The sequence below is a fragment of the Micropterus salmoides genome, unplaced genomic scaffold, assembly GCF_014851395.1.
Source record: "Micropterus salmoides isolate LMB-PRFRI ecotype aquatic unplaced genomic scaffold, ASM1485139v1 Ms_hic_scaffold_23, whole genome shotgun sequence".
Lineage (NCBI taxonomy): Eukaryota > Metazoa > Chordata > Actinopteri > Centrarchiformes > Centrarchidae > Micropterus > Micropterus salmoides.
Window position 1 is genome coordinate 699,015 of NW_024041484.1, and position 11,580 is coordinate 710,594.

The 11,580-nt window shown below is 38.6% G+C and overlaps 1 protein-coding gene across 1 annotated transcript in view; it reads right to left on the minus strand.

Annotated features, from left to right (window-relative positions):
- Positions 1-10,417, minus strand: part of ldhba (lactate dehydrogenase Ba) — a 14,824-nt gene extending 4,407 nt beyond the window's left edge. Inside the window, exons 1-6 of the mRNA XM_038738870.1 lie at positions 10,274-10,417; positions 3,960-4,096; positions 2,768-2,885; positions 2,491-2,664; positions 2,214-2,387; positions 1,920-2,037 (exon numbers count right to left, since the gene is read on the minus strand). Of these exons, the coding sequence (XP_038594798.1) occupies positions 1,920-2,037; positions 2,214-2,387; positions 2,491-2,664; positions 2,768-2,885; positions 3,960-4,088 (713 nt within the window). The 5' untranslated portion in view covers positions 4,089-4,096; positions 10,274-10,417. The remainder of the gene's footprint in view (positions 1-1,919; positions 2,038-2,213; positions 2,388-2,490; positions 2,665-2,767; positions 2,886-3,959; positions 4,097-10,273) is intronic.
- Positions 10,418-11,580: the final 1,163 nt, after the last annotated feature.

Genomic DNA, 11,580 nt, shown 5'->3' on the forward strand with positions numbered 1-11,580 from the left:
GGATAAAACACTCGCCGAGATCTTTCAATTCAGTTTATTGAACGAAAGTTATCATAATAATTTTACGTTGTTTACTTTCAACACACATACCAAAAAATTCCTTAAATTCATTTCCCACAACTTATTTGGTGACTAAAATATTTCACTCCTCCTCTCTGATATAAATATAAAAACATTCAGAAGCTGTAGTCTTTCCCTGTATAATACTACCTGTGATGATGACCTACTTAGGATGATGAGCGATCTGATACAATTTCCCAATACTTTTATGTAACAGTTATTTAAAACAAGAAAAAATAAAATAAATAATCTTGCTTGTCCATAACAATAAAAATAATAGGCTACGGCTATGGCTTCAACAGGTTGCATTACAACGGGAAGCTTAAGAAGGCCAAATTCCCGTGCCAAGTTCTTGTCAGCTTTTACAGAGGGGCAGTAGAAAGCATCCTGACTGAAAACATCACAAACTGGCATGGGATGTGCACGGCTCAGGACCGGAGGGCTCTGCAGCGGGTGATTAAAACTGCACAGAAGATCGTTGGTACCCATCTCCTGAGCATCAGTGATAGCGGTGAGGTGAGGTGCCTTCTGAGCCCAAAGGATACTAAAGGACAGCACCCACCCAGCCACAGCCTGTTCACCCTGCTGCCTTCTGGGAAGAGATATAGAAGTTTCTGCTGCCACACCACCAGACTGCAGAGCAGCTTTTCCTCCCAAGCTATCAGACTCTGTTTCATCCTCAGCACTGCTGAGGATACTGATGATAGTTTATTTCTGTTTACCATTTTTTAGAATTGATTCTTTATTCACATATATTGTCTGCTATGTAGCAGAAGGGAGTTACAAAACTCAATTTCACTCTATAATGTGTTGTATTGTGACTATAAACCTACCGATTTTATGCAAGGTATCGAATGAAGTACTCTATTGGTATCATTTTAAGGGTACTGGTATCGTAAAATTTTAAACGATACCCAAACCTAGTGGTAATGTAGCTGAAGCAAACTTGCTTTGTTTGGGACTGTGAGCTGCACATTATCAGAGGTGTGGAAGTTAACATTTATGGTAAGATTTCTGCCTGATCACAAGTGTTTTCACTTATTTTCTTTTTTCACATCTTTGTCTCATCCATGTCTGTCAGTTGGTCTGAAAGGGATACTACCATATCAGCAGAGCAAGAGCATGGGCTAATGCACAGAGTATAGGGTAGGCATTAAAACAATTATGAATTCTCATTATATTAAATTAATATATATACACTAATATTAGGCTATAACTTTTTGTTCGACATGTCAGAGAGCACAGAGTGTAGGTTAGTTGTAACAACAATATAAATGTTTAGTTGTATTAATGTGTTTTCTTTGAACTTCAGTGTCACTGACACACATACACACACACACACACACGCAGTAATGTTTTAGTGATCGTTTTATTATTATGTTCAAATGTTAGTGTGGTGACTACCTGTAGGCTTCTCTGTGAGCCCATGACCCCTGCACTCCAGGAGTGCCATATGTATGTCACCACTGTGACGGTGAAAGATAAGCAAGCACAAACACACACTAGCATTGCACATTGTTAACTTTTATTTTGTTCACTACTATGACTGACAGTAACTAACATTTTACCAGTTATTATGTATTTTTTCATATTCCTTATTACTTAATGTTACATTTAACCCCAAAGTATGTTCCAACTAACCCAGACTATGGGGTTTTACGTTTTACTCTTTTTGTTTGAGACTAAACCTTGTGAGCTTATCTGACCTATGGCTCAGAAGGAAGAAAGAAGTATTGCGAGGTAACACAAAACATAATGCGAGGGAATGCAAAAATAGTCCTAAAAAAAAAATTCTCGCCCTGACCTTTAGAAGGCGTGGTACTCTCATTTTCTCACACATTCACTCACATAACCCGTACCTGTCCACTACAGCCTTGTGTGTAGCCTTCCACTGTTCCTTATCAGCATCAGTGCCAATCTCAGGATTCAGCTTCTGTAGGTTGACTCCTGCCACGTTAGCACCGCTCCACACTGGCACTGAAATAAAAGCACACGCAAACATATAATTCTGCACTATGTATGATTTTCAAATAAAATCATATTCACTTTCTTTCTGTCCAGCCTCAACAAAGAAAACCTACCCTGATGATCCCAGCAGACATATCTGACAAATATTAATATAATAACCAAGTCTGGTTCCAATGTGTACCCACCGCTGGTGTCTCCGTGCTCTCCCAGCACCCAACCATTAAAGGAGCTGGCATGGATGCCAAGACGTTCGGCCATTAGGTAGCGGAAGCGGGCAGAGTCCAGGTTGGTGCCACTGCCGATGACGCGGTGCTTGGGTAGACCACTCAGTTTCCAGGTCACATATGTCAACACATCAACTGTGGAAGGTGTGTCACAACCAGGGGTCATTGATACCTAATATACACAAACACACACATGCAAATAAACCCAAAGATAATAATTTGTGCATTAGTTATTCACCAGGGTTGGAGACCACGATGAGTGTGCAGTTGGGGCTGTACTTGATGATCTGGGGGATGATGGACTTGAAAACGTTGACGTTCCTCTGCACTAGGTTGAGGCGGCTTTCACCCTCCTGCTGGCGAACACCAGCCGTCACCACGACCAGGCGAGAGTTGGCTGTCACCGCGTAGTCTGGATGAGGAAGAGACAAAGTGAAACAAGATCTGATTAGTGATAGAAATTTTTTCCTCAGGGGAAGATGCGAGATGTGAAGATTTGAGCAGCAGGTCCTGACCTTTGTCAGCAACTATCTTGGAGGTCTTGAGGAAGAGACTGCCATGCTGCAGGTCCATCATCTCTCCCTTGAGACGATCTTCCATCACATCAACGAGAGCCAGCTCATCACACAGGTCCTGTCCAAAGGAGGAGGAGGAGGAGGAGAAGGAGTACAGGAAGATGATTGTGGAGAAGAGATGGAAAGTCTACTTCACATTCAATTTGCCAGGGTTATACTAACATGGATTACATGACATTCGTCAGAAGGGCTTTAATTTTTTTTGCATCAACTTCTATTAGATGTTACACAAATATGTACACAAATATGACAAATAGAATGTCAATATAATATGGTCATTCCTGAGCCTCTACAGTTTATGACTCATTTAATAAAATTTGTTTGTTATAAGAGATCTACTGGGAAATATACGACAGTGTATTTGGGCCATTATAGATTAAAATAATTACGAGATTGAAGTCGTAAATTTACAAGAAAAAACTCACAAATTTATGAGAAAAAAACTTGAATATTTTAAGATTAAAATGGTAAACTTATAAACTACATTTAATCTCAGAGAGGTTTTTTTTTTTTATAAATTTGTGAGTTTCTTCTTGTAAATTTACCACTTTCATCTCAGACATTTAGATCCATTTTAGAATTTCACCCTCCCACCTCGGCTCTGTATTATAGTTTTTTTTATCTTCAATGTCCTTCAAACACCGTAGTAGAAATATTTATATAAAAAATGTATATGTAAAATAAATCCTTGTTAAAATATACACATCGTATTTATCTAAATACATTTTTCTCTCTTCACTCTATAAATAAACATACAGTATGTGTATACTAAATAATGGACTGTGTGTCTCAACATACAGTAGATTGACTTATATTTTGATCCAATATCTGCTTTCACACACATAAAAACTATCTGTGCTGGTATGTAGCATGACTATTACTAAACAAACTATTACTAGCGTGCAGACTACCAGCTATGTACACCGTGCTCAACAACCCAGCTGTATTAACGTTAATAGCTATCCTTATTAGTTAGGCAACTTACTATTGCTAATAACTTTTTTAAGCTGGGGCTCCAGCTTGTGTAATTTACACATATGGTAATGTATCAGATTTTGATATGGGCTCTTTTCTATTCTTGTAGTCTAGTCTCTTGTAAGAAAACCATGCTGAACGTGTTGTTGCATCTTACCCGCAACAGGATGCTGACGGCACAGGCCATGCCCACCTGGCCCACCCCGACCACCGTCACCTTGTTCCTAGGAGGCTCAGCAGGGCTGCTGGCCAGAGGGCTGATCAGCTTCTGCAGCACTGAGGACATGATCACAGCTGCAGGGTGACACAGAGAGGACAAAATATTAAATAGCAGGGTTGCAGCTAATTATTATTATTTTGGTCTACTAATAAAAGTCAAAAAGTCAAAAAATAAAGATGAGAAACTTCCTACACTATATCTCAATATAACCGAGGACTATTATGCTAACTTCAGTCCCTCCCAAACTGATCATCTTGTTGATAGTGCTGCAGGCTCGTTGCAAATGACACTTGATTCTGTTGTCCCTCTAAAGAAAATAATAAAAAAAAGGTTAGATCAATTGTAGCCAGGCTGACAGAGAGTCACAGTTCTGAGCCATATATTCTCATAGCTCTCAGTAGTAATTGCTTCATGAGCTTTTTTAATGATAAAATTCTAATTTTTAGAGACAAAATTCATCACATTCTACCCTCAACTGGCACCGGATTATCTTCAAACTCAGGAACCTTAAAAAACAGCTGTAAAGCCTGATGTATATTTAGACACCTTTTTTTCCTATTGATCTTAAGCAACTAACTTCAATGATTTCTTCATCTAAACAATCTGACCGTCTCTTAGACCCCATCCCAACTACGCTGCTTAAAGAAGCTTTACCCTTAGTCAGCACTTCTTTACTATGATCAATCTGTCTTTACTAACAGGCTATGTACCACAGTCCTTTGTAGCTCTAATTAAACCTTTTCTTAAAAAGCCCACTCTTGATCCAGGGATTTTAGCCAACTACAGATCTATATCTAACGTTCCCTTTCTCTCTAAGATCCTTGAGAAAGCAGTCACCAAATATCTGTGTGACCAAGGGTGGACGATATGACCTAAAATCAGAATCATTTTACCTCGATTGCGATTAATGAACGATTATATTGTTATGCAGTTTTATTTTGCCCTCATATTTAACACTGTAAATATGCTCAACTATTAAAAGTGTGAAATATTTTTTAGATTCACAGATGTCAAAATTGAAGATCTAAATGTTAATTGAAAAGGTAATGTTGAAGGATGGCAAAGGGATGCATGCCACAGTCACATAACAAAATGGGGAGAGCGGGTTGGCTGTTAATCGGAAGGTCGGCGGTTCAATCCCTGGCTCCCCCTGGTTGCATGTCGAAGTGTCCCTGGGCAAGATACTGAACCCCGAATTGCCCCTGGCGGCTATTCCGCCAGTGTATGAGTGAGTGTGAATGTTAGTTTGCGTTTGAGCACTTAGGCTCAGTGTATGAATGTGTGTGACTGGTGAATGCAGATGTAGTGTAAAAGCGCTTTGAGTGGTCGAAAAGACTAGAAAGGCGCTATACAAGTACGGAGCATTTTACATTTTTTGCATAACAGAGATGTGTTCCGCTATATTTGGAGCATCTCCACTGTTGAATGAATGACCACCGCTACCAAAATATCACACGATCATTAATATGACGCGCAACTAATGATTTTCACTTGCACACTGTGCAAGCACAGTAACACTCAATGCTTGGCTAGCTTCCTCTCCTCTTTAAAAAAAAAAGGCATCGACGTAAAGGTTGCTGTTATAAGAACAGTGAAAGTTAACATTTTTCTTTTAAGGGTGTATGTGCGTGTGCGAGCAAATGTCAGAAAAGCAGCGGTACAAAATGACGGTAAAAGTAAGCTAACTTATCAGTCTGGCAATAAATGTACAGTGTAGGTCACAGTGTGTCCGTTAATCAAATTCTGACTGTTGTTTCCCTAACTGCTTGAAAGTAAAGGCGTTAGCAATAGCTAACAGGACTGAATGGGTGGAGTCACGTGACTACACTAGTATGTTTTTTAAGGTGAAAGTACATGAACACACACACACACACACACACACACAGTGGGAAAAATAATAATAAATAAACATAATAACCGACGTGAAAATTACATCAGTTAGAGGTTATGAATTTCGGTTTCGATTACTCTTCGGTACGGGTCCTATGTGTGACTTTAAACATAATAATAGTTTACTTAAGGATTTTCAGTCAGGATTTAGAATGCATCATAGCACAGAGACAGCACTGGTAAAAATACCTAATGACCTACTAATGAATGCATCTGTCAAAGGATTTGCCCTTGTACTGGCCTTGTTATATCTTAGTGCTGCATTCGATACCACTGACCGGAACATTTAATTTGCATTAAATGAACCGCTCCAAGCTGGTTTAAGTCCTATTTATCAGATCGATGTTCCTGCTCGACAACCTTGCTACAATTGTTATTACTAGTCCTATTGTTATTATAATTATCATTAACATTTAGGGCTGTAGTAATATGTTGGGGCTCAACATTGTTGCAGCATTGTTGCCATTTTTGATCAATATCTATCACGTCAATTTACTGCAGCAACACGCACACACACACGCACACACTTACTGTTTTATTTATTTATTTAAAAAAAAATTTTTTTTAACACAAATACACATACGCTTTGATTACTTTACGCTTTAATTACTTGTTTAATGAAATGTATGGGGTTGATTGATGTAGTTTGTATGATGCTTTGGCAATATTGTTGTTACACATTCATGCCAATAAAGCCAATTTGAATTGAATTGAAAGGTCAGAAGCTAAGGAACATAAATCCATTGTAATTTAACATTTTTATTTTACCATTACAGACTAAATGGAGAATGCAATAAAGAAAAATGTAATATTTTTCATCTTCGCCTGGTAAAAAAGCTATATTTTTAATGCAATAAACCATCAAACCATCATAAGATAGATTATAATGCAACTGAATATCATTTAATACACCTGGAATGCAATTGTAACTGCAAGTTTGATGAAAATAAACTAAAATACAACAATATTTTCAAAATATACAAGGCGAATGTCCATATTTTGGCAATATTAAATGTTGACTTTTATTGGGAGTTATCTTTAAAACACTATTTATGTCCATACAACCACATTCCAAATAATATAACATTGAAATACTGATAAAAACAGTGAATATTCATCAACATTCCTCTGACCAAAATAACTCCCATTCTTTACAGGTGTGTGGTCCGTTCTCAAGCTACTCATGCCCCCTCATCACTATGCACAGCTCCCACAATAAGATGATATTTCTAGCAACAAACCAGCTTATGGTAGCATATAGGGGACTAATTTCAAATTATCATGCAAACATGAAAATGAAATCCCACAATAACATTATAATTTTCCACCTATGTATGTGTTATTTAGGTAAAAATAAAATGCAATCATCCAATTTTGATTTTCATTATCATATACTTGTGTGGGCATTATCGTACAGTGGATCTCTGGGAGAGATCTAAGGGGGGTGCCCAAAGCTTTATCTGTTGTCAAAAATACTGTTGATTTGCACATTTAAAAAAAATTGTGATAACACACTAGATAATTTATACAAAAGTCTGTGTAGATTTTTTTCCTCACTTAAAATAGTAGGCATACTACATAGTAGTAGGGCTGTAATGGTTTTGAAACAGAGACCAAAATCGCGACACAAAAGTCCATGATCTCGTGTCGCGGATCCAAGAGACAGAACCGCTACACACCCGCTCATTGGACTGTTGAGCTCTCAAAGACAGTGCAACTGTGTCGGCAGCGGCTGGTGGAGGGTGGGCTCGGTAGCGGTGTATATTGTAGGCTATTTGTATTAACAACCTATACTACACTAGGCAGCTCGCATTCCACACCCGGCTCCAAGTCAGCGAGCCGTTCTTCTTACCCGTTTAAAGTTTAAGAATAGGTTGAGATCATTTCGGCCCCAAGACCTATAATCAATCGCTTTACCAGATAAAACTGCAAGACTGAGCGTCAAGTATCCTGATCAGCTACTAGATGGTTCAATTAGTCTTTCGCCCCTATACCCAGGTCGGACAACCGATTTGCATGTCAGGACCGCTACCTCCACCAGAGTTTCCTCTGGCTTTGCCCTGCCCAGGCATAGTCTTTCGGGTCCTATGGCACACGCACATGCTCCACCTCCCTGACAGAGCAGTAATAATATAATTTGGGAGCTTGAGGAGATATTTGCTCATTTTGATCAAAAAGTGTTGATTGGATGAGATTGAATACACCAGGTGCAGAGTTAACATCGTTAATGTAGTATAAAAGCGCTTTGAGTGGTCAGAAGAATAGAAAAGCAATATACAAATCTAATATCTAAATCCAACACATTCTCATCTCAATGCGTCATAACTTACGCTTTCAGACAGCGTGACAAAACGTAAGGATTTTACGCTAAAGGTACCCTTCAGCGTCCGTATGAAACGCCCCCGTTTGCTACGTTGCAGCAACACAAGGGAGGCTAACCCTACCTGTTAACACATCGGCGCTAGTAGTTATTTGACGCTAAAGTAGTACCTTTACCATCAAATACCTACGCTTTGTCACTCTTTCTCAAATCGTCGGTATATGATGCCCTGAGATGAGAACGGGCTCCTAAATCCCAATATGTAAGGTTGCTGCAGGGATTACATAATGGGATTTAGTTTTTTCAACAGTTGCCATCTCTGACTATTGTAGCATTTTTAAAAGAAAAAAGATATTATTTACACAACGTGTATATATAGAAAAACACAAACGGTTGTATATTTGAGCACAAATCTTTTTCAGATGCTGGCTGCAGCGGTAAGTTGGATTTTTTTTCAAAGTGACACAACTTTAGTTTTGGGCCCAGTAATGACAAATGCAAACTCCTGCAGGGACTGATTAAGGAAGTTCTTGAAAGAGAAATGTTGCACCTCCATATGCCTCTGTAATTTTGGTGGCTTCAAGCAATTATTGGAAAAGCACATGTAGTGTATATTCCTACCTTTTTTTTCATTTACCTGACACTGGAGGTTAGAAGTGTCTTCTAATGCTGTTACTTGTTTAAAAAATTCATTTTTGAGTTAAAATCAGTTATTCACAGTATTTATCAAAACATGTCAAGTACCTCCCTTAAGGACAATACAATAAAAAAATATTACAAGAAAAAACACTCCAGTCAAACATGACTGTCCTCTAAAAAATAATATAGCAAATCATAAGCCTTTTATAATGGACATTCAAAGGAAGCAAAGAGACTAAACCATATTAGAGCAAAACACAAACGTAACTGAAGAGAGTTAACATATTAACGTATTCTACATAACTCCTATTCATGTTCTGTAAAGGAGCAATACCATATCAAGGTCAAATTGATACCTCCTTTTGTCCACTGGAGGTGCCCTTCACAAAAAAAGTGTACAATTGAAACCAGGGTTTCCTTACTTTTCTTTGTCACTAAAGTCATATTTAATAAAACTGTGCTAAGAGGGAAATCCTACTAGTTAGATATAATACATCATTATACAATAAGAAAAATAGCAGCCTTAGATAGAGTTATACATATTATGAGAAAAAAAGAAAATACAATGAACCTATATGCTTAGGACAACCAGTGAATCCAAGGGATATCTGAAGGTCTCAGGGCCTCAGTTTGGGAACCACCACTTAGCTATCAGTATGGATGAAGAATCAGTAAGCCCATGCTGTCTGTAAATTTTAGCCTTCTGACACAGGGACCTCATCTCAAGGTCAAATGGAATCTTGACCTTGTGGCTCTGTAAACTGGACTGTAGGCTACAGCTATCCCCACACAATGCCTAATTTTAGCTTTCTAAAATCAATTAAATATTACATGGTCTAGCCTTATTACATATAGGACACAGTGCATGTCTAAGCGAACATGCTGGTCTTATTCCTCTCTTTCATTGTGGCTTTAGTGGAGCTGGGGTTATGTAACCGCCAGGGCCGTCGTCCTGCCGTCGTCCTTCGTTTCGGTGATGAAAGACACTAACAACGTGAGTAACAATGTTAAGAGCCTCTAAATAAATATGCATATATCGCTTCTATGACTTAAAAGGCAACGAACGCCAGGAGGGGAAGAGTTCAAGTTCACATAACTTAAAGTAGACCTAACAGAAAATAAAATAATACACATTTCGCACGGTATTAGAGAAACAATCATAATGATACCTGATAGCAACTATCTAAGCTGACGCAAAACATCCATGTAAGCTCCTTAGTTTTTATTTTCAAACAGTTAAATGACAGTCAGTTAAAAGTCAACTTGTATAGCTTACATATAAAATGGGTTCCTGCTCGCGGGCATTTCAGCTCTGGCTTCCATTGCTGCTGAGGCGTTCAGCACGCATCACTGTGCGGCAGCCCAGAGGAAAAAGATTTAACAAATAAAGCAGAATACTTACAGATGTTTCTAACGGCTGATATCCGATGTCCTTTATCTTGTGGAGGACACGGTGCGGCGACCAGCGACTGGCAAAGAGAGATGGACAGAAGGTTAGTGTGGAGCTGAACGGGTTGCAGTGAGGAGGAGGAGGAGGAGAGGGGGGCGGGGGAGAGGGGGGGGGGGGGGGTTACCAATGGCTAGGCTGGGACTGTCTGCGTAGCATTTATATACCTGTCTGCCACGGAAGATTGGGAAATATGGTTAGCTGGAGATTAAATGCACAGCCGTAAATTACCGTGACTGGTGTTGGCTATTATATTCAGATTCCTTACTCAGGTAAACTAACGTCAGTGAGCTCCGTCAACAGGCTGTCTTCCTCATACTTTCCTTTCCATCCTGAAGTGGGTGGAATTTAATTTCCATTTAACTGTAACACAGTAACATTGCCCTCTGCATGAAAGAGAGACCATTTTTTAATTGCGCCTTAAACTGTATCTCTTCATACATCTGGGGATGCCAAAATGTAATTAAAGGTGCTACTCAGACTCTACTGTTAAGGAAAGATCAGAGACTTGCCTGTGCCTGTTCATTCCCATAGCTTTCCCAATAGATATTCCCAAACAAATAAGAATAAAATAAAAAATAAATCTTTACTACATAACACTAAATATAATCACTTCTATTTTTTTAACATTACTGTATTTTTGTCTGACCCTGATGATCAGCAGCAGAGGCATGTAACATGTGGCATTTACCCCAGAACTGTACAGTATTTCCTACTTTTTACTCCACTACATTGATCATAATCCAGTATTAAAATATATTCTATGCTAAAACCCTGACGGGGGCTATTTTAACATTTCTGTTACTGAAGGAACATGTTGAATGCACAACTACATTACTTTTTATGAAGTTTCTTTTCTGGAAGCTTCTTAAGTAAATAATCTGGATGCTTCTTTCACCACCGATGACCAGACACTACTGCACTGATATTTTCAGTTCAGTTTTCTTTATGTAGCACTTTCCTTCACTGTAAACTCGATAAGTCTGTTACACCTTATCTAGTTGGACCCGAACACGGATGGACTTTCACCTGTAAAATATACTCATAATGCTTCAGGGACAGCGTTATTGCACTGGATAAAATATTTATCTTTACTTAGTGGTACACTTTGTCTTGTCTGCAGAAACATGTGGTAAAGAGTGTTAATATAATGTGACCTACATACATACATACATATGATATATATGATTAGATCAAAATTATTTTCCCACTATTCAATTTTCAACACCTTCTGCAGGGTGAAAACACCTGTGTGTGGGCAA